Here is a 23,570-nt window from a genome sequence, read left to right on the forward strand (position 1 = left end):
GGGATGTTTTGGGTACCAGAATGTTACTTGGCTGGGGGGTGGTGGTGGGGAGATAAGCTATATTCACAAGAAAGTACATCCAGGGCTCTTAAAGGCAGCACCTTTGTCACTGCTAGTCCCCAAACTGTGCACTGGAGGAAGCTCAGAGTTCATACCTGAGATGTACTGGTACATGTCTGCCCTCCTAAACTCTTCTTGGGGTTCTGCTATTAGCTATGACTGGAGGCATACTACAAGGACTTTTTTTTTTTTTTTCCTAGCCTAGCATAACCATTCTTACCGCTTTAGAACAAGAATCTGCTTGGGGATTCTTTCCCCCTGGAAAAAGGGGAAGAAGAGCAAGGAGCTGGGAGAGTGTGGTAATCTCTCTCTGCTTGCATCCTATCCATGGGTCACCAGCAGTGACAGAAGAAATTGACATTCCTCTATCTTGGCTGCCCTCAGAGCAAGAAAGTAGTGAGAAGTTTGAGCACCTGCATATTTCCTGGCCTTAAGTAAATTACCTTAGAGTTGTCATAAGACTTCTCAGCAAGAAGGTACAAAACCAAACCCCTCTTTAACTGAAATCATCCTTATTGCTTTGGTTTGCAGCACAGCCCCAAACCACCAAGGCAAGTGAAAGTGCAGTAAGTTTTGGAGAGGGGACAAAATTGAATGAACTGGTGGGAAACTGTTCCTATTTGTAAAATGAAAGCAAACTCACTCTGCTCTTCTGCATAGCTGAAGTAAGGAAAAAGATGTTAGACTGACTAGATTAAATTTTTTGGGTGGGGTTGCTAACAGAGTTCCCCACTTGAAATTAAAGCAGACAGGTAAAACAGGAAACAGGACAAGGAAAAATGATGATAAGGAGAGATTAGAAGACATTATTTTTGCCTCTTTTTCAGCAGACTGGCTGATTGTTTCTCTCAGTCTCTGCCTGTCTTTGGCAGATTTAGCACATTTATCATTATTCTGAGTCAGTAGCAACAGCAGGAAGGAGCAGAAATTTTGTCAGCATTGTCATTAAAGCTAAAATCCTGCACAATAGAAGAATGTTGCTTTACCTAAGGAATTAATGGCCTACAATTCTAGTGAACTCATGCTGCCGTTTTCCCAAGTGGATTTGCATTTTTATTTCCTCAGTAATTATTCACTTAAGAATTATGTAATGGTTGCTTAGTGTAAACAGCCAAAACTTAAGTAAAGCATACGGAATGCAAACATGAAAAACCAAGAAAAAAGCCCACTTCGCAAAAACATTTTCTCAGCGTTCCTGAGATTGTCTTTTGCATTACTTCAATGAAATGATTTAAGGCTTCTCTTCTCTCCCTGTGCAGCAGGAGTCCAAGAAGATTACCTGACTGTGGGATAGGTGAGTTTTTTATTATATCATCCATAACTGAGGTCAGAGCCAGCAATATGTAGTCTATAACTGAAATGCAGAGACTGAGCCCCTAAAACTAAAAACCCACTGAAACTAAAGCCCAGAAACATAGGTCCCTTTTAAGCATTTCCTTCCGTACTTTGAAGCTGAGCCCGTAGCTGCAAAACAGATGACTTTTTAAAGGCAGAATCATGTTTTTCATCAGCATCCAGAGCGCTGCAAGCTCCCGGCAAAGCCATGGCTTGCACCTTCCAGTGCCTTGCTACTCATGCCAGGTCACACGAGACACGATCTTACAGCAGATGTGGCAGGAGGTACAGCATGAAGGGAACAGCTTTGTAGCTCTCTGGCAGCAAGTGCGCTTGACTCGCCAAGCAAGCCTGATGATGAGAAGAGAGATAATGGTCCCTTTAGCTCTCTTCGTAGATCGGCCTCTGAACTGTTCGTGCCTTAGACTTAATGCATGGGCTCCCCAGAACAACTTATTCTGGGGAACACTGGAAGTTTCCTCTCACTTGGAAAGGATCAATAATAGTGAAATGCTTTTTAGCAAGAAATGGTGTAGCTCAGTCAAAAGCTGTTGGACTGCGCAGGATTTACAGGTAACACTGGCTGACACCAGTGCCCGCCCTTTTCAGCCAGCCTTATAGCTGCTTTCTCTCTACCTCTCCTTTCATGCACGCTTTTAACTCCCCCTCCAGTCTTCACTCAACACCTGCCTTGTCACCCTTCCAGCCCCACACTGACCTATGCTTTTCACTCTTTCTTCCCCAAATTACAATGCTCTGGCTCTGAAGAGAGGTAAGAAGCACAATCTGCCCAGCAGCATGGGCTCCCTCCTCCCCGTGGCCCCAGTTTCTTCATGCACAGCTGTGGGTCTGGTAGCACTACTGCTGCCTCCCCATTTCAATCACTAACTGGGAACTGCAGTTCTATGCAGGAATTCTGGCTTTGTTGACTCTATTAAATTTGTTCCTCTTTAAATGCACACCTCTTACAAGTCTGTGATGCCTCCCTTCTTTCAATAGCACTGAAGTAAACTATTTTAGCAAATAGCTAGCTTACTGTGCATTCAAAAGATGCTCTGCACAGTGTATATCCTGAATCTGTTAAGCCACACATTAGTCTTTATTTCTGACACAGCTGTACCAAATGCTTTCCCTTGGCAAGTGTCTTTGCAGCCATTAAAAAAAATAAAAATAAAAATTAATCTTTCTACAAATCTAAACAAAATCTGCATTTTTTTCTGACTACAAGTGAAGATACATTGTTCTTCGCCACTCTATCAAATTTTCTAGCTGGTTTTTGAACAATATGACTACCTTATTAGAAGGTGACCATGCTTTACACTCTGTCAGGAAAGAGTAGTGGCAGCTGCAATGATGAATGTTTTGTTCCAGGACATACAAAGCTTGCAAATACCCCCCAACCAAGGCTTATCCTTAGGCCACTGTCACCCCACCTGAGCACTCCACTTAGCATGGGCCAGTCCCACAGGGCCACACAGCATCTGGCTTTTCAATGCAGAGGCTGACACAGGGACTTGGAACTGACTGGGCATTTGGTAAGAAAGAATTGCACACAAACACGTCAGTAAAAACTACGCTTGCGTGGGAGAGTAAAGTTGCATGACTGGCCTAAACTTTGCGAGACTGAAGGGTGCTGCTTTGGGCAACTTTTTTTTCTAGTTATGATTTTAAATACACTGGAGACTGTGTGCAGCATCCAAGGACAATTTGGCATATTAGTTTTAACTTAGGAGATACAGATATACCCAAGGTACCATAAAAAAGCAGCAGTGGCCGAAGTTCACTTTCACAGAAGCCTAATGTTTTGGGAGAGAAATATACTATTTCTCTCTTACACTGAAAACTGAATGGACAGAAACACACCAAACGCACCCTCAGAAAGCCCGCATCCTTCTTGTCCATGTCTCTCACTTTAAACTGTTTCCTGCTCAGCACTCACAGGGTTCACAAGAAGGCCACACATCACGTTCCTCTTTTCTTCCTTCGTAACCAAGGCTTAACATGTCTCCTTACATCCCCTGCAGTTTCAGCATTACCTATTAATGGCTTAGCAGCAGAATAATACCAACCATCGCAAGCTTGACTTGGCTTCTCACTACACCTAAATCTATGTTTATTTTGTTCAGTGGTTGATGAGATATTATGGTACAACATAAGCAGTTCCGGTTGTTAATTTTCTAAGAATTCATGGCAGTTAGTGCACTGATAGGGGAAGGCTTTGATCTCACTGTCTGTACTAGGTTTAGACACATTTCAGTGCACATAGAGATTACCTCAGGCTGAATGTGTTGGCAAATTATGGCTTTATATTCTTTAAGTGATAATGCTTTGTTCTGTGCTCGATGATCACGAGCATTAAGTGCCCTTTGCTGGTGTGGCCAGCCTGACATTACAACTGTCACGAGCGTCTCGGCAAAATGCCTGTATTCAGCTTTGAATGCACAGGGGGAAATCCTGCTGAAGCATCATCCCAGCTGGTGGTGAGAAGCCAAAGGGTCATACAACAGTCCCAGCAGCCAGCCTTCCACCGCCTGTCAAGCTGACACTGGAACTGTTACAACCAGAGCCGGGAAGTTAATCAGTAGACTGTCCTTTCTTGTAAAGGCATCCTTCATGATTAATATTCAGCAACATTGCCTCCAAACATGACCTTCTTCTGTGTTACTGTTTCAAAAGCAATGGTTAATTTTTAAATGCGACAAGCTACCTTGCTCCTAACATTTCTAATGCAACAAAGCGTTTAGGTACTACCTGTCTGACATGAATGCTGACCTGAACTATGGGAGTAGTTTACCAGGGAACAACTTAATTTTAAGATCCCTGGATGCTTTAAAAATTGAGGACAGGCTTTCTAGAAGATTCTCCCCAGCTCCACCACAAACTGTAATTTACCTGCATCACCCTTTGCACATCAAGCTGATGGAGCACAACAGTTCCCATCCCTCATCCTGCATAGAGGAACACATCCATACAGCCCACCAAGCAAAAAAAGTGGTATAAACACATTGGTGAAGAGCTAGTGAATCCTGCCTAACAGCTCTTCCTTGGAAAAGAAAAATTCCTCACCAAGTCATTATGGGAGAGGCTGGAAGGGGCTGGTATCCTGGGCAGCTGCAGGTTTGTTTGGAAGAGAGCAGAGGGCCTCAGAGCAGAAGAGCATAGCATTGGGCACTTTGTGTCCTACCCTTGATTCTTATTTGTGAGAAGGGATATTAAATTCCTAACATACCTTAATCAAGGGAAAAGGTAGCAGGTAACAGCAGCCTGGGAAACACTGTGCAAGAAAATTCACCACAAACGAAAGAATGGCTCCCAACACAGCAGCACTAATATAGAGATTTTATTTCAACTGTATTGAGTTGTACAGCACATTTTGTTTGTCACAATGCTATCAAACTGATTTTAGAGTTTTTGGCCAGCACATTGTGACACTGAAACTCACAAGAGCTAAAAGCAGTTTGGACTAACGGCCTGAACAGAAGGGCCAGGAGTACCTAGTTTCTGGCTTCCTTATTGCTTGCAGTCATTCCAACATGTGCAAAACAGGAGCAAATCCAGTTTCTTCTGCCAGCCCAACGGTCACCCTTCCATGTCTGGCAATGACTGCAAGGTACAAGGCAGGGGAGAATCCAAAGCAAGGTGCCTTCTCTTCCCAAAGCCATATTGGTTGTTCCCAGTATGGAAAAGAAGCAGAGTCCAAGTAAGTACAGGGTCTTCAGATGATGCTAGCTTTGCTCGCACTATTGGGATTTACAAAACCAGAGGCTGACATATCAAAGTGCAGGAAAGGGTCATTATTCCATTCCCTCTGATGGAGATGACAAACCATTAGCAAAAAGAATTGGGAGATCACAACAGTGTACAATACTTTGCCTTGTTAGTAGATCAAATGTCCTCACAGGTCCTCCCCCCCACATATGAAGTCTCAGCTCATGAGGTGCAGAATATATTGGACATTTTCATTTAGCTGGAAAGAAAACCTGCATTTCTGCAAAGAAATGCCCCACTTTCAAACTTTTCTTCCTCATTAATATCTGCTGATTTCTTAGAAAGGAGGCAGGATGGATACTTCCCAAGGGATCTAGGGATTAAAAGCCCACCTTCTTTCTAAACCTTCCTTCCTTTCTAAACCCAGTTCCTTTCCCTTAGAATGGGTTGGGATTCCTGCTCTCTAGTTTAAAGAGGAAGTAGAGAGGCAATTACAAGTTGGCAACTCTGAACTTTGACCACTGTACAGGAGACAAAAAAGAAGTCAAATTCAAGAGGCATTTTAAGTATCACTGGGGCAAGTCAGAGAGATTGTTTCCACCACTGAACAGATGCCACATGTCATGTTTATCACTGTAGCTTGGCTGTACATCCTAAAGTGAAAAGCACAGACCGTAGTGTCTATGTCAGCCAGTGTCGTTCCCCGCCCCCATTTTGGTATCAATGCTTCATTCTCCCTTCTTCGGGTTACATTAAGTGCACAGAAATATATAGCAGCATTTGGACTGAAACCCTCACATACACCAGACAGCACATTCCAGGAGGTAAAACAACACATTATGGCCTATACCCTCAAGGTATCAAGTTTTCAGGATAAAGAGCAGTAGGAAGTGGAGAGCTGAGGGCAGAAAAGGGGAGGAGGAGCAACACAGGAACATGAGTTCTGTTTCCATGCCAGGAGAGGATCAGGGTGCCATTCCTGTGTTAGCACCAGGCTGTGACACGATCACAGACAAAGCAGACGGGCAGAGCAGAAGTGAAAAAGCCAATCTCCCATCTCCCCGCAGTGTTGGGGGGCAGGGGCAAAGTCAAATGCATTCGCCAATCCTAGCGGAGCATGAAAACGGGCAAAATCTGCTCGGCCCGTTTTCAGCCAGAATGAATTCTCTTCAACACTCAAGAGAAAATCAATCAGTGATGGCTAGTGAGTCTTGTTCACCAAGCTGATCGCAAATCACACTCATGGAAAGAGAATCTACAGAACTGCTCCAGGCTGAGACCCTTCCAAAGCACACGGTACCACCTGGAGTCTGCCCTCTTCCTTCTCGTACAGCAGCCTGCCTTTGTAGGGGGAGTTGGTTCTAAACATGCCTTTCTATTGCTTTGGGGGTACTTTGCACAGGCAATATCTGTGAAAACATTGCTTTCCAGCCCACAAAACAAAGAGGTTGCAATCCCCTCTTTAGCCCTAGGTTGTCAGACTACAATGTACGGGCCCACTGGTACCAGAGCGGGGACACACACCATACGCTCTAATCTGAGCTCCTCTGCTCCACACTGATAGTAAGACTGCTGAAGACAGTGCATTCAAGCTTGGCGTTCAAGTGTTGCGCCAACGGCCTTCACAATTACAGTGGAGGCAGAGTCACCCTTCAAACCCATCAGAGAAAAGGCTGGGCTTAGACAGGTCCCTTGTCTGGCATTCAGCTGGAAGCTGTGGCGATGGGTTTCTTCAGATGTTGGCTCATGAGCTCCCTGGCACGAGACACTTGGATGTGGTCATAACAGGAGTTACAAACAAGGACAGGGTCGTACAACTGCTGATCAGGGATGGGCAACTTCAGATGGCAGCAACCAGCACAAAACACGTTCCCACAGTTCCTGTCAAGGAGCAAGAAAAACAGTGAAAAGAGAGCTGGGAACACCACAGCAAGACTTCAGCAAGCACAAAGGGGCGAAGTACCAGCCGTACTTACGACTTGTCAACATGTTTCTTAAAGTATATACTGTGGTCTCGAGTGCAAGTTAAAAAGTGGCTAGCATGAAAAAGGGACTAATGGGCATTACTAGCCAGGAGAAGGATCAAAGGCCTTGGTAAAGTAGAAACAAGAACAATGTGGAATGGAAATCTGCAGGGAATTTATGAGGCCTGGCAAATAAAGGAAAGACGTAAAACTTTCTCCTGGGAGCTGGAGGGAACAAACATCACAGACGAGCATTTTGTGAGGTTTGCAAGAAACAGGCTAAGAAGAAGAGTGAAACTACAGCGATAATATTGTTTACCTGCAGTGATGCCTCCGTTTGGCCAGCCAGAATTCACAATCGCAGTTAAAACAATGTGAGGCCATGTGGTCCGGAACCCACCGCGTGACCTAGGGCAAATGCCAATCCTCATCAGCTTTCAGTTTGTAACACCACAACGACTAGGTCTCTCTCAGGACCCCAGTGCAGGGTTTGGGCCACAACAGGCTAGCCCAGAGCGAGCCCATCCCACAGGTCCCCTTCTATTGGGCACAACAGCAGCAGAGGATGCAGAGGATGTGTTACAGGACATGGGTGGCTGCTCTCTGTCTTGATTCCAGACCACTCTCTGCTGCTGTAACCACCAAAGTTAGCTGCCAGGAAAGAAACGTTCTCTCCTGCTGCTGTAACAGGACACATACCTCAGTCTCCTTCTTATCAACAGGCTCCCAGCTCGCTTCTGACAAGCAGTCTTCACTATGATCAGAACAGAAATCCTCAGTGTCGCTGCCGTCTGATTCCTTCAGACATGTCTGCAAAAAGAGACAAAGTCACAAATCCCCTCAGCTGCCTCAGTTGCAGTCAAGGGCATTCCCTGCTCCGGCCACACTCAGTGTTTGTGGGGGGCACGTGGGTGGCTCCACAGCTCTCCTCCAAAGGAGGTAAAGCATTCATGACTGTGTAGGAGCCACTGCTTGGCCCTCAAGAAGCAGAGATACCTCCGGGTGGCACGAGGACACAGTATGTGGACAGGAGGGGAACAGGGCTGAGGAAACATCGGAACAATCTTAACCACCCACTCTGAAAGTAAGAGAGTGAGAACTGTGGGATGGAGAGGGCAGTGTGAGCTGGGGTGCAGGGACCACCACTGCTGGAGCCATGCTGCCAGAGTTGGCGTGTTAGAGGCAGTTACTTACAAAGTCATCCTCGTAGTCCATCGGAGGCTCGGCTGGAGGGGCACAGAAGTGGCGGATGTCCAGGCGCAGCTGCAGCTCTCGCACCTGCCTGCGCAGCTGCTCCACCTCCTGCTTGTAGCTGGCCTCGATCTGCCGCAGCCTGTGCTGAATCACATCCGTGGGGAAGGGGAGCCCGTCATCATCCAGGTAGAGAGGAGGCACAGGAGAAGGACATTTTGGCGGCATGTGCTTGGGACCAGGCGCTTGTTTCAGGTGGCAGGGTAGCCATGAATGGCTGGGCTTCCCTGTGGGGCCTGCAAAATGTGTGCCGATGTGGCCAAAGCAGACTGAGGGTTTCGCACCTTCTCTGGCAGACCACTGGCCACTGAGGCACAGGCCTGGTGCCCGCAGAGGTTTGCTGCTCAACTTCTTGCTACAGCAGCCATAGGAGAGGAGGTGTCTGGGTGCGGGCTCCCCACTGGGAAGCGATGTCACCATTCCTTGAAAACTGTCCCAGTTGGACCCCAGGAAGGAGAACTCACTGCTTTGGCTCTGGGAAATGGGCTTACGCCATTGCTCTAGCGGGACTCTCCCCAGCCGGCCAGGCTCCTCACAGGGCACACTCCTTCCAGCATCGCCCTTCCCATTGTCTTCATCCAGGCAGGGGATGCCCCGGGCAGGGCCTGGGGTGTCCCCACACGGAGCACTTGGTGCCAGGGACTCCTGGCTGGGAATGTCTTGGCAGGAGGTGTTTCTCTTGGGGCAGACTCCTCCATTGGACACCATGCCAATAGACTTCAAAGGTTCCTGGGGACAGGTTTCTAACTGCTTTCCAGAACTGGTGGAAACCCTGTCAACATTTTCCTGTCCAGAAGGATTTGGAGCTGGACACGTGCCATCCAGTTCCTCCGTGCATGTTCTGTTTCCCTTTTCTGCCTCCAGAGAGACACTGCTTGCTGGCATAGAAGCCCAGATGCTCAGTTGCTTGCTATGCCCCTCGTGCTCAGCACAGCTGCTACAAGTGCTGTTGGCTTGCAGGGGAGCGTTTTCCTCTTGCTCCTCCGCCTGCCGTGTCTCTCCTGCAGCCACCACACTGCCTTCGCCCAAGTGCGGCTCGGCTCCCTCAGTGGTGGTGTGCCGGGCTTCCAAGCCCACCCGGACTTCCTGACAGTGGTTATTCAGGTTGGGATCACTAGAAGTGCGGGTCAGTGGGCTGCTGGAGTCGCAGGCTGAGAGCAGGTCATCCATAGATCTTGTCTTTGGTAATCTAGAACCCAAAAGCAAAGCAAATTCATAACAAAACTCCCGAAACTTCCCTCATTTCAGTCAAAACTGGGATGAGGGAAGGGAAATGTTCCTAATTACAGATCATGGGGTGGGTGGGGAGGGGCGGTGCAGCAGCATGAGCTGAAAAGCCTGGCCTCTGCCATCTGCCTTTTTAGGTGCAGCAGGGAGCTGTACATGTTCTTCTTCAAGTGGCTGAGACAATGCTACAGAGCTCTTGCTCTCCACAGGAAAGACGAGAACAGGTAAAACAGAGGAACTACAATGAGCAAAGAGGAAAAGAAGGCCAGTGGGTAGGTGGCAACCTGGGCCTGGAGCGCTAGGCTCTTACCTATCCAAACATCTGCCGCTGAACTCCTGGCTCTGAGATCCAGGGGGCAGGTAAATGTTCATATCATCCTGTCCCAGAGGATGTGGTGAGGAAGCTGGCAGATACACTGCTGTCCAGACGTGCAGTGCTCGCACGTGGCATACTGGATGCAGCACCTGCAACAACCACTTACAATCAGAGATGAATGCAAAAGGAAACCCCTCCAGTCTCTCCTGACAGTCCCTGGTGCCTGGCAGGCAGAGAGCCTGGAGAGCTGGGCAGGAGCTCTACTGACCTGCTCAGACCCTGGCATATAGAGAAGATTGTGGAAGTTCTTATTGCCAGCCCGCAGGAGAGACCACACGGAGCAGGTACGCTTGTAGATGTTGTGCATCTCTCGCTCGCAGGGGCTGTTCCCAAGAAAGGTCCCATAGAGGCAGGAATACGTGTGCTGCACCAGCTTCACCTGCAGCAATAGAAGGGGAACAACTGTCAGGGCCATTGGGAAACGGTGTCTCCTGTCTACGGGGGAAACCTCTTCCACTGCTCTGGGATGGCTCACGTACTCCCTACCCAGCTGTTGACCCTGCTGCTGTCCTCTCTGCCACACAGAGCAGGACAGAGAGGGGATAGCAACAGGAATCGCTTAGATTAAACTGAAAGCAACAGTCAACTGATACCATACCCATCCCTCTATAACCCAAACCTATATTATTTGATAAGGCAGAGATTAATAGCTATCATTTCCCTAATTTATTTTTTTAAAATGTTTCAGACTCCTGTTGCTCTGATATGCAAATCAGGCTTTTAATCAAACCAGTGCTGCTGATGGTGTCTGAATTCACTGGGGTAGAAAGGGACCTGGAGAAGAAATGATTCAAAGAAATCCGAGAATATAAACCCTTCGCTGTGCAATCTGCTAGGCACTCCGAGCCTGCAGCACCCGCTGGGAGGAGGAGGAAATTGCAAGCAGCTAACAGAAGCCGGCAGAAGCATCACACATACAGAACCAGGTCAAGATACCACAACTGAAGGGCAGGGCTGGACCCACACGGTCAAGGTATGGCAGGAATGCCAGCAGAGAGCCCAAGCACTACTCAGACACTTTCCCATTTTTAAAGAATTCAATTTTTGTTTTCTTTCAACTACAACACTGTAAAATATAATGGCGTTCCCTCTGCCTCTGCTCACATCTGGTAAGGGATAGAGAGGTGTTTGTGTGCATGTTTCTTACCAAAAAAGCTTCATTAAATTCAAAGAGGCAAGGAAATTGCTTCAGAAGCTGATGAACAGCATCCAGCCACTGGAGAAAAACTGGGCACTGCTCGTTCTGATCTTCCACCTTCTCCTGGTGACCACAGCGATCACCAAACTTGTGACCAAAATCCAGCCAATCTGATTCAACCAGCACCTGGAAACCCTGTGAATAAAAGAAAAAACTAACTGCAGACGCTTTGCTGTAGACACGTAGCAGGACAAGGCAAGCCCCACCTGCTGGCACTGCCAGGCAAACTCGGGACTTCTGAAGGGCTGGAAAGGAGGCCACATCGGTGCTTGGTTTGGGAGCGAAGCTACCTGAACGTCAGACATTTCCAAACACAAACTAACAGCTGTTATTTCTATACAATAAACAGCTTAGAGAATATGCACAATTAAGAGTAGGGAAGCAGCTGAACCTTGAACACAGGTTATTTACCACAGTACTTCAAGTTGGGCAGAGGAGCGAGGTACAGTTCACTGAAAAAGGGCAGGAAGGGAACATGGAAAAACCCAACACCCACAACAGTAGCTCTGAAACACCACTAAGCTTATTGACAAATGCAATCTTGCTCCTTTCTCTGGAGACTCCGAGACAAAAGTTGCCTTTTAACAGACATGAAATAGCAGCATAGCACAACTCCTACCTCCATGGTCCTGTAGTAAGGGTCCAGAAGAATCTTTGCCAGTGCTACAATCTGCGGAGTCCTGTCCCAGCCGTCTGAGCAATGAACCAGCACTGGACGCCCTTCTCTGTCAACTGCACTGGAGACCAGCACTGCTGCCTTCAGCATGACAGAAAGGTGCTGCAGCCACTTGGTACTCTCCAGGGCTGAAAGCCAGCTAGAAGGTGTGCAAAAAGCAAGAAAATGGTTGCTTAGCTATCCAGTAAAAAAAAAAAAAAAAAAAATATTTTTAAGCTAAGTCTTTTTGGAGTCCTCAGTGAAAATCAATCTTTTCTAAAACATGTTCAAGAGGAGCCAGCCAGCCTGGGAATAAGTGCAAAGAATCCAACCCCTAATTTCAATTTTTCCCAGATATGTTTTAGAAACCCTCAGAGGACACACACAACCAAGTGACACTGAGGCAGTGCTACAATCCCTTCTGGGTTACCAGGGATCAAAATAAGCAGCATTCAAGCACTGTGAGCACTTTCCTATCCCTCCATTTTCCAAGGCAGAACCCTGGGATAGGAAAAAAGAAAAGGGATGGAAAAACCCCAAGGACACTGACAGATGAGTTGAACTCGGCTAGAGAACAGTCACTTACTTGCTGGGATCTGGCACCTGACTGCAGACAGCACGCAGATACTGGAAGCTGTTCCGGATGGAGTGGATGTTGGCCATGCCCATGAACACGACTTCACAGTTTGGGTAATACTCTGAACACAACAGAGACAGAAACATTCAGCGAGAGCTGCTGCCACTGCAGAAACTGCCTCCATACGCTTCGTTTAGCTGTCCCCTCACAGCACCAGTTCTGGTCTCCAGCTAGGCAGTTTTTCTACAAAAGCCTTGTGGGCCAGCAGCGATATATCTGGAATAATGGACGTTTTTTGCAAGCGAGAAGGGGAACGCGTTCCCAGAGACTGAGTACCAAAATGCTGACCCGACCCCCAGCTGTGCTCTAGGACCCACTCAACCAGCAGATCCAAGAGGAAGATCTTCTGGGATGTGCTTAGCCCTCTGTACCTTCACATTCGCAGCCGCCTCCCTTCGCTCTGTTGGCCACAGCTGCGGTGTAGGACCTGGCATCCAGAATCAGCAGCTTCTGAGGAGTTCCTGCGTTCTCCACGCCTGAACATGCGGTCAGGGATGAGTCTGCAGAGACAGCATGGACTGAGTTCCCAGCACCTTCCTCCCTCCTATGGCAGGCCTCCAGTGCCACCCAACGCTGGCCGTGAACGAGCCCAGAGACCTGTCCCACACACTGCACGCTGTCATGGTGTGACAGGGCCCAGATTATCCATCTAGATATCAGGTTTAAAACTTGCATTGTTACAGCCCTGTTAGCAGCAACAGCAACACTGGGGTGTAGGAAGCACTAAATAATTCACACACTTAAGAGAGAGTGGAAGGCAGTAAGCTGTCTTACCGAAGTCAGCATCGCAGGCCTCACTGCCGTCGCTGCTCCCGTTGTGTGGCAAGCCACCAGATACCTTCACTCCAGGGTTCAAGGCACAGGCTTTGGCAATAGATGTCACAAGATACTCATCGTCAGCATTTCGCCAGCCCCACCAGCTGATTTCAGGCTGGCTGCAGCGTGCAATCACCGCTCCATTGCGCACATGTCTGCAGAGGAAGGGAGAGCCTAATGAAGCCCCCTGGAAAGGTGAGGAACAACCCCAGCAAACTTCACCTACAGTCAGCACCTGTGCAACCCTCCTTACTGCTTTATCTACTGCATTTACTCTTGCATTCAAGCGGTGAAATGGGGCAGGGCATTTCAAATAACCATTACTCATAACAACAGCAGTGACATGGAGGCTGTCACTCGCATCACAGCAGTGAGGAACAGAAGATGGCTGTGAGTAGCACAGGAGCAGCTAATGGAGCTGGAACAGCTGGCAAAACAAGATTGCAGAGGAGCAGGTCACTGCAGTGCTTGCTGGAGCGGCTGTTGGGAACAGCCAGTGCCAGTGGATGGTGGCAGCTCTGGGGTCAGCTGCAGCTCGTGGGACGTCACCTCCAGGATTGATGGCTGTGCCCTGGGACTTGACTACCACTGAAATGAATGGGGAGTTTCTGCAGCAAGGGGAAAGCTGCCAGTTGTTCTAGCCATTACTCTGCTAAGCCATTTTTATATTTTTATTTACATTAATACATAAATATATATTATTATCTATAAATATCTAATACATAAAATATATATTATTGTATATAGATAGGTAAGTATTTATATATTAAACCAGAGAGGAGAACTTTAAATAATTATGGTTGTACTTTGGTAAAGTAATAGTTATTTATTTTAATGCTCTTCTGTTCTCCCATTCTCTTTCTTTTTTTCCTCCCTTAAAGTACATACCGATTGTTAAACCATTTCATTTATCACTTGTAAGTTAGAAAGATTAGCTCACTCAGCATCAGACTGGTTAGTTTCTGGGTGGAGGCCTGAGCTGGTGTTTATTAACAATCCCTAAAATGTGAACCCTACCCTGGCTGTTGCTTACTGACACCTGGCAGAAGGCCTGAAGGAGGAAGAAGTGTTCATTTTCCACATGAACACACCAGTCAAGTCATTCACAAATGGCCTGGAAAAGGGAATGGACCATTAGGTGACAAAGTTGCTGGTGATACAGAATTATCCAGGAGAGTCTATGGCTGTCTGGAAAAAGTTGCAAAGGATCTCATGATACTGGGTGATAAAGATAGAGTCTGAAATTTAGTATTAATAAATGAAAAGTATTTACAGATGATCAAAACATAACCTCAGCTATGACATGAAGCAGTTCGGTACAAACCAGCAACCAAATCTCAAAGACTTTGAAGTCACTGTGGGGCTATCTAAAAGCCTCAGCTCAATGCTCAAGAGAAGCAAAAAGGTTAAGGATGTGCTAGCAGTTATTTGGAAAAGAACAAGACAGAAAATATTATGGCATCACAGCTTACGCATCTTCAAAATGACACAAATTTCTCACTAATCCATCTCAAAAAGGATAATGTAGTACCCAAACCTCCAGAGAAGGTGGCAAGGACAATCTGAGGTATAGAAGAGGTTCGCTATAGGGGCAACTTAAATAGGAAACAACTCCCCACCATGAGAGAAGGACAAGAATGGATGAGAGGCATAAAAGGTCATGAAAGATATAAAAAAGGGAGTTTGGAAGATTCGTCTTATTTTTCCCTGATAGAAACACAAAAAAGCACTGGAATGGTCACGCCATACATTTAAGAAAAACAAGAAGTATTTTTTGGACAACAAACAAAACAGACAGCAGACTCACTGCCACAGTGCAATGTGGAAGTGTAAACTGGTTCCAAAATACATTAAAGTCATGGAAGGTAGATCCACCAAGTGACAACAAAACACAATCACATTCTCCTGAATATCTGTTGTAGGAAATCTAAGTCACTGGCTGCTCCAAAGATGCACCAGGAAAGAATACCTGCATACCTGTCCCATTTGTTACACTCCCCCAAGATGCTATTCCTGGTGCCTGGCCCTTGTTGGGAGACAGGATAATAAACTGGACAGCCCCGCACCTCAGTTCTTCACAACAGTGCTTGCCCCTCCCTATCCCACCACCCTCATGCAGCACCTCTCTGAAGATGAGCTGGAATAAGAACAAAGATGTAGATAAAGCACCTGACAAACCATATCCAAGTAATTTTTTTTTGTTTGTAAATCAACACCTCTGAAAAAGTTGCATCAGTGGCAAAGTAGGGGACATAACACTCTAGATCCTAAAGTGCACTAGCACAAGCCTCAACCCATCACCCAAAGGCAGTGTAGTTGCCAGTGAGGGCTATTAGAAGCACTTTTGAAGGTATCTCTTTTTCTCATTCCACTCCCCTATGAGGGGCTCTGCTGTTCCACAGAGGATGACAATGCCTATTCCTGTTATTTGCTGTAAGGCAGCACACCAAGAAAATGAGTCGAGGCTTTGAATGCCTTCTAACAGCAGTGCACAGTATCTCACCAGCAGCTACTGCAGTTTGCAGGAATGATTTTGCTTCCCAAAGACAAGGTCCCGTTATTCTCCTGAGGCAACTTATCAATAAACGCAGAAAATGTATTATTGTTAATGACACCTCATAGACAGTACTGACAAAGACTTTAAACTGAAGACTTCCACATGTTCAGCTAAGTCAAAATACCGTGAGGTCCTTTTTCTTTCAGTGCCCTCCTCTGCTGCTGTTTTGTTTTGCAAGGTGACTTACAGAGCAGTCACTCTCAGGAGATCTATTCCTGTCTTCAGGATCACTCAAGGATGGTTAATGCAGACAGCAGCAAAGGCTTTGTTTATACTAGTAAATGAAACAGAGCCAAGGTGTGGACTTAAGCGCCGGCCTGTGATCCTCCAAGCTTGTTTGCTAGCACACCCACAGTTTTTGGCCTGTGCCAACCAGCACTTTCCCAGACAGCGCCTGAGCACGTTTTTGGGAAATGCAGATGCTGTGCCAGGGACTGCTCCCAACAGGCTGTTTGGATGCGATGGCACTGTTTTGGGGTGCAGAGGGTAGAAAAAGAGTTTAGCTGTGTAGACTACTTGAAGTCAGCAGTAGTTTGCTTAATGCAATACTACAAACATTACCAAAGAGTTACCATAAACTCAGAAAACTTCTTGGTGGCACAAACTTCTCAGTACTGCAGCAAATGCTGCGCACGGGATGGCCCTGAGGTAGCCAGTTTCAAGAGACATTATGACATGCCAATAAACACAAGGAAATACGACCAGCATCGATGAGCATGAAGTCATCAGCAAGCAGAAAGTGTAGCAGGTGCCAGTGGATGAACGAAAACACAACTGAGCTTGCAATGAGCTTCCCAGGTCAGGGCAGCAGCCATAGGCTTGACTCTGCATTCCCTTGCTAATCTCCTCAGCTCAAGCATATGAAGCATTTCTGGTCTTTTCTTACTGGGGATTTTTCTGGAGGTTTCCCTCAAAGAAAAAAGCTCCTTTTTTGAAACTGGAATGGTAGATGGTGCCATAGTGTTTTAGCTTACATGGACAAAATTATTTCTTAGGGATCCTCACTTTAGTCTTAATGACTTGGGACCCTTCAGAATCCAAAGCTGGAGTATGAGGTGCCTTTGTAATTTATCAGTTGAGCTTTTACTCCCAGATTCATTCAGGGCCAAGGTTAGAGCACATCTGCTGTTAGTACATGGCATTTAACCCATAACAATCATCCAGAAAGCATCAACTAATATCTCCCAAGTCCCCTCTCTGTTATTTTCTGGCCATAAGAGGGCTCATCCACAATGCAAAGTCAAGCAGCTTAGCTGAAAACACAAGAAAGAGCTGAGAGAGGGTTTACAGAGCTGTCACCTAAAGGTTCTCAACTGAGATGCACATATGCAAGTGCTTTCATTGCCTGAGTCTCTGGGTTAAGCTCCTGGCTCACTCTGGCATGATCTGAAAGCCTGAGACCCAGCACTCAGCCATGGGGCTGGAGCAATATCCACTGTTTGCCCACCACTTCCCTGACAGCCACTGCAGCACAAACACGGGCAAAGGTGATGCTGAGCATCTGCGAGGAGCTCTCTTGCTAACTTAGTCCCAAGGTCTTCTGAAGGTGGCTGTGTAGACAGAGTAATAACGAGGAGTGGCTCACATACAATGCCCGTCTACCTCTGTAGTCAGCTAAATAATTAATTGCATCTTTTGTGTTGTTTTAAAAGTGAATTGTGCCTGGAGGCTCCTGCATCTCTACTGTGCATCTCCACTGAGGACACAGAGATGGAGACCTGAATTTCTGCTTTGCTTAAAAGGTAAATTATACTTTTATTAAAGAAAACTGATAACGTGGTACCTTTGGTGTCATGTTTTACAGACCTGACTGTGACCCAATGAATTCAGCCTTGTTCTCCAAAAGCTCTGAAGTCTACCAAACAGTCCTGCGGTTTACAGAGTCCCTGGGATGCATGCACCTGAGCCCACTTGTCCACTCTCTCCTGAGCTATGAGTGAGGAGGAGGAGCTGAGCATGAGGCTTTTCATTTCTTCCCCCTCCATACAGCACAAGGCACTCCAGAAGCAGCCATGGCCCTCATGGACCCTCCTGGCCAAAAGACTTTAATCTCAGGGGCAAAGAGTGCATGAAAACGAGAGATACATATGGGCAAGCATTTGTCCCATCTTGTAACATCACTTGTCAGCATCTTCTAATCTGATCCCAGGCTGCAAAGAGTTGCAGCTCAGCTTGTAAATTACTGGGTACCATTACAGTGATATTATAAAGCAAGGAACAAAATAATTGTTAGAGTAGCAAAAAGACACAGCTTTGCCCTCGGGTGGGGAGGCACACTGGGACAGTCTCCAGCACCCAGCCATTTTTAGCAAAAGTAATCACAAATACAATTAACTTCTTAGCTGACTTGGCTACAGAGAGGCAAAGGCTCCATACGATAAGCAGAGTTCATTATTACTCTGCTGTAGAATTTAGTTCTTCTACAAGAAGTAATACACTGTGTTTTGCCAGCATCTAACAGCAAACCATGTAACTTGAAGGTGTAGAGTTAAGGTACGTGTAAATTCACTGGTTTTATTTCCTGGCTTTTGTACTTCCCGGGGTTGTCCTTTGCTGTGCAGCTCTGATATTTTCAAAGCTTTTTATATTTGGATTTAGTAATTGCTAACACAAAGTCTAAGGCTAGAAACAATAACATACATTTTACAACATGCATGCCGGCTGGTGCACCTATTCAACCAGCGTCCCTTTTGTTTCAAACATGTCAAGTCTCCCAGAAGACACATTTAATGAGAAACCACCCCCCTACCCTGAAAAGCCCTGCTTTATTTGCTGCCTAACCTCCTGCATCCCCCTGTATAGAATATTTACCAGTTATTGAATCAGCAGAGTTCAGCCACATGCAAACATTTCATTCTGTTACCTAAATGCTGTCAAACCCTCAGAACTCAGTCAAAACAGAAGTGATTTGCACTTGGGTATTAAAAGGTATGTCCAGGCCTGAACACCTAGTTGAGAACAGGGCCACACAGCAGGCTCATTTTGGCTGAGATTTCTTTTCAAAGTAGCAGCTAGGCAAGTACCAATCTGTGAAAAAGTTTTGAAACTCAGAGAAAGAGAACCTTAATTTGACATAGTGTTCTTGCCCCATCTCCCATAGGAGGAAAGTCACCCACATCTTCAGAGCTAACTGGAAGCAGGAAAGAAGCAGCAGTTACCGGAACATTGTTTCTCCCTTCTGGAGAACACCCTGCGCTACTGTTGCAGGATGTGTGCCTAGAGAGGCTGATGCGTGTGCTGGGAGGAGGAGTCCTGAAAGCAGCACATTTTCAGGTAGTAGGCAAAAGGAATACACAGCACGAGGACCAGAACGCCGCTATCGCTGTCACCCTGTAGCTCCACAGCCCTGTACACATGCTCTGCTAACCTGGCTTCACAACACCCAGCACAAGACTACGAGGAAGAGGGCAGCTGTTGTGGGTTTGGGGGAGAGCACTGCTTTGGTTTTGCATTTACCTGTACACCACCACAGGGATCCTCTTCCATGACCTAAATGAAGCCACGTTCTCTAGCTCCTTATCGGTGATCCAGACAGGGACCAGCAGCTTCTGGGGATAACTGGAACAAAGCCTGGAAAAAAGAAAGCACGAAGGCAAGATGAGGACTTGGCAATCAAAAATCTGCACCAGAGAAGCTGTGCAGAGAGAGGGCAGGAGCAGCTCACATTTCCCCAAACTCAGCATGCAGTGCTTCGGCTCTTCCGCTTCATATCTGTCGTGGCACAGTCTCAACGTGGGAAAAGTGACCCAAAAAATCCTGGCAGGAATGAGCTGAGAGAAAACAACTTCCTTTCACCTCAGGCCTCACCTCCAGGCCCATACTAAGTACCCCAGTAATTCCCAAGGATGCCTTTGGAGCATCCTCTGGATTTAAGAATTCATGAGGGTTTAGGGGAACAGTCATTAATTTATGTGGGGTTTTGGTTTTCTTGCAGCACTTGCAAATGCAGAAAGACACACAGCTTCTGGTAAATGATCTGCCACTTTCTGCAAGGCAGAAAAACAGATCACCACTGAGAAGCTTTACACATTTCTCTGCAAGGAAAACATAACTCTGCCCAGAAAGATAGCAGTGGTGATTTGGTGTATGTTACAATAAAATGACATGAGGGAGATCTAAAAGAATATCTTGTTTGGTGGTGTGCCAGAAATCAGATTCCTAATACACATCTGAACACGTGCCAGCAGTGAGAGGAATGTGATGGGCAAGCCCCTACCCAACCCAGTCCCCTGGTGAAGAAACTCACAGCATGCACAGCTAATAGCAGGAAGCACCCAACTCTTCAACGAGCAGAGCTGCAGTACCAGAGGAGCCCCACATCTGAATGAACCTAAGTGTAAAGCAGTTCAGCTGAAATGGAAATTCAGTTAGTTGGGAGGATGGGAAGAGGCAACGAGATTGTGAATGCTTAAGTCCCAAGAAAAATGTTAAAAACCCAACTGCAAGTACATTAACAGCAGGGCAAGAGGGGAGCCAAGGCAAAGAGGGAGGCAGCCAAACAGTGCACACATAAAAATCCGGGAGCACAGGGGCTTCCTGGTTACTGCAGCTATTATCCCTGCAGCTTCCTGTCCCTGCCGCTCACAGTATACGCTGCATACAGGGCAGGTCGCAGGCTGCAGAGACAAAGCACTGCCTGGATGCCGGACCAGCTGAGCTCCAGCAGCCCAGGCAGACAAAGCCGTACATGGCAAGGGACATCAAAGAGCAGCTCTAACTACAGGCTATAACCCACATCATTTAGAAGGAATGTTTCAGGGCAGATGGGAAGCAAACTGAGGGGGGTGAAACTATCCAGCTGGTAAGCTCCAGAGGGTGGCCTGGTGTTCCCCTGAGTCCAAGCTATCCCAGCTGATGGCAATAGGCACAATACAGCACTTAGTAACATTTAGTTTGTGATACTAGCAAGGAACTACCTGCCACGTTAGAAGATGGCACTTCACACAGTGTCTAGACAGCTTCTCAGAAAGCCCCAGGCAGAAAGCAAGATTGCTTTACAGGATAAAAACAAGAGGGTGAGGAAGAGGAATCCAGGAAGCAAAATTAAAGCTGTCAGGTAAGAAGCTGAAGACCAGGATGTCTGTGGTAGGATGTCTAGGTTTGGACATCTCTGAAATGCCTCAGATTCCATGTGTAAAGTTGGTGAGGAAATTAGAGAAGCACTGAAGTGTGACTGAGAATAAAGGTATGTGGAAGAGGGTTAGCACCTGTTAAGATCTGGAGAAAATTTTGCAATAGCTAAGTCTATACAAGAATGGGCTTCATCAAGATGAAAACAGAATCAGCTCCCTGGCACTTCAGAGGAAACATTATGGGAGATGTCTTAAACTAAAAATTGGGGAGAGTCAGCACAGGAGAGGTTCAGGAGCATATCTTCTAAGAGTTAAGTCACTAAAACTCTGTAGTGTTAGGAAAACAGTAAGGCAGAATTCAGTAAAATTCAGGTAGGAAACAGGACAGCCTCAAGAAGTTAAGCCAAATTTAAGCAGGGCATATAAAAACAGGCAATGAGGTCAAGACAGACCAGTGCTTCTAGGCTAGAATTCCAAAAAATAAAGTAGAGGAACTGAAAAGCCAGGATAAATAAGTATGTTGGCTTAATGGCATCTTACAAACTTGATACAAGGAAGATTATTAGTGGTACCGTAAATTTCAGAGTACAAGCTTTGCAGGAAGACCAAAATAGATTGTGCTAGTGAACAAAGTGTGGTATGTTCCAGGAAAATGTGAAGGTAAAAGTGTGAGGCTAAGAGTTACCAGCATCCACAAGCAATGCAGAATGTGCATGGATTCAAATCCCAAGCCTAAAGAAAGACAGGATAGCATTGAGGCTACACTACCAACCACTGGAGCAACTGTAACAACTTCCACGAGAGTCTGGAAGAGAAGCAGAAAGGCTGCAAGGGCAGAAATTGCCATGGGAGACTTGTGTTGCTTCCACATAAAATGCATAAGCATCACAATAATGCATGAGACAAAGGCGACATTTTTAGATGCGATCAGCTGCTTCTTGCTGCTACCAGCCAAATAATACAAAAGTACATAACTCTTCCCTTGGTCCTAAACTGCTCCAAAATAGAATAACTGAAAAATCACTTTGTTACAGTATTCATCACACAGTAGAATTCAACAATATTTTTAGATGGGATAAGCTTCCCATGCCAGTAACAATGAGTTTCAGAAAAGGCAGGGGGAAGCTTGCAGATGATATGATAGTTATTTAAACATGCTATTCAATAATAATATAAAATGCAAAAAGATCAGAAGAGGTGGCAGAGTTAAACAGTGAACAAAAGAAGTATTTTAGAAACAAAAGGACATCCTTCAAAGAGGGGAAATATTTCCAAAGGACATGAGAAGCCAAATGTGCACCTGAATTTAAAAAACAGTAAAAATGAGACACGTCATACAGTTTTTGAGAAATGACCTGTTAAAAGATTAAAACTCTGAAGACATTTTTCAAACATCTTGGAGGTATCAGCCTGCTACTGAAACTGAAGGTCTAATAGATCAGCAAAATCACAGCAGAAAATCAAAACTATTTGCGCTGGTGTTCAGCAGAGGAGCCCACGAAGAAGCTGCCAGACCTAACCCTGTCTTATAAGGGACAAGGAACAAGAAGAGATTAATGCGGAAACTTCTGCAGGGGAAGTTTTAGAACAATCTGCTAGGAATGAGGAGTGGCTAATCATCAGGACTAGATAATGCTCAACACTTCTACAGCAACCCAAATGCGTACCAGGTGAACGATTAACCGAGATGTGTAAGCTATTGCTTATGTTGGCTTGGGTGCCAGAGGAGTGAAAGGTGGCAAACACAGTATCAATTTTGTAAAAAGGTCTCTGGGGCAATGTGGGAAACCACTGGAGTCTGACTTCTGTACAAAGCAACTGACTGTCACAGTTGGTACAAGGGCAAATATGGTGCACTTGGCAAGAGTCAACACAGTTTCCGTGGAGGGAGGTTGCGCATCACCTATGTAGAGTTTGCTGGAAACATCACTGTACGAGCAGATACAGCTCACGTGGCTGACTGGATTTGGATTTTCAGAAAGGTTTTCTTGAATTTTTTGTTTGTTTGTTTTACAGGTCGCTCACCATAGACTTGAAGGAAGCTCCTCTTATGAAACAGTAACTCTTGAAACGATAAGAAATAGTACAGAACTTCAATGGTCATTTTTCACAACAAAGGGAGTCCTAGGGGGAACCATGCTTGTCCCTGTGTTGTGCAATATGCTCATGTGTCCCATGAGAAATTGATGAACAGCGAAGTCATGCAGGTCATGGAGGGGTGGCCTGAAACACCCCTGGGACCATGCTGACCCAGGACACTGAAGGAAACGTTTTTGAAACTGTGAGGTTTGATCTCAGAAAAAGGTGGCTGTAACAACACAAACGTATAAATCGGCACAAACCACACCTACGGACAAGACTGATGAAGCATCTTCTTACCACAAAGGTAACAGCCAGTCCAGCAAGAGAGACCTCCCTTCGCAGAATGCAAACACACATGCTTTATTGCTAATAGTCCTCATAGACTTATTGTCTACACATTCATACGGCAAATACAAGCAAGAACACTAATTATCACTTTTCCAATAAAAGCAAAGTATGGTACTAAAATTTGTAGAGAATTGTAACAAAATAAGACGAAATATGAATTAAGAGCACCCACAGAAACAAGCAGGAAACATCAGCTGCCTAAACCAGTAACACAGAACTCCAGACAGCTTTTTCCTCAAAGTCAAAAATAAACAAACCCACAATTGTAAAAAGATCAAAGCTGA

The 23,570-nt window shown here is 46.0% G+C and overlaps 1 protein-coding gene across 7 annotated transcripts in view; it reads right to left on the minus strand.

The window, feature by feature from the left end:
- Nucleotides 1–4,720: 4,720 nt before the first annotated feature.
- The window catches only part of MTMR4 (myotubularin related protein 4), a 58,910-nt gene continuing 40,060 nt past the window's right edge, over nucleotides 4,721–23,570 (minus strand). For all 7 annotated transcript variants that reach the window (XM_030026984.2, XM_030026986.2, XM_041126526.1 and 4 more), the window contains 12 exons: nucleotides 19,241–19,354; nucleotides 13,186–13,382; nucleotides 12,783–12,911; nucleotides 12,361–12,472; nucleotides 11,739–11,934; nucleotides 11,069–11,254; nucleotides 10,130–10,300; nucleotides 9,856–10,010; nucleotides 8,262–9,507; nucleotides 7,767–7,877; nucleotides 7,387–7,475; nucleotides 4,721–6,984 (listed from right to left, as the gene is read on the minus strand). In XM_030026984.2, the coding sequence (XP_029882844.1) occupies nucleotides 6,807–6,984; nucleotides 7,387–7,475; nucleotides 7,767–7,877; nucleotides 8,262–9,507; nucleotides 9,856–10,010; nucleotides 10,130–10,300; nucleotides 11,069–11,254; nucleotides 11,739–11,934; nucleotides 12,361–12,472; nucleotides 12,783–12,911; nucleotides 13,186–13,382; nucleotides 19,241–19,354 (2,884 nt within the window). In that variant the 3' untranslated portion in view covers nucleotides 4,721–6,806. The remainder of the gene's footprint in view (nucleotides 6,985–7,386; nucleotides 7,476–7,766; nucleotides 7,878–8,261; nucleotides 9,508–9,855; nucleotides 10,011–10,129; nucleotides 10,301–11,068; nucleotides 11,255–11,738; nucleotides 11,935–12,360; nucleotides 12,473–12,782; nucleotides 12,912–13,185; nucleotides 13,383–19,240; nucleotides 19,355–23,570) is intronic.

Source organism: Aquila chrysaetos, chromosome 10 (assembly GCF_900496995.4).
Source record: "Aquila chrysaetos chrysaetos chromosome 10, bAquChr1.4, whole genome shotgun sequence".
NCBI classification, from domain to species: domain Eukaryota; kingdom Metazoa; phylum Chordata; class Aves; order Accipitriformes; family Accipitridae; genus Aquila; species Aquila chrysaetos.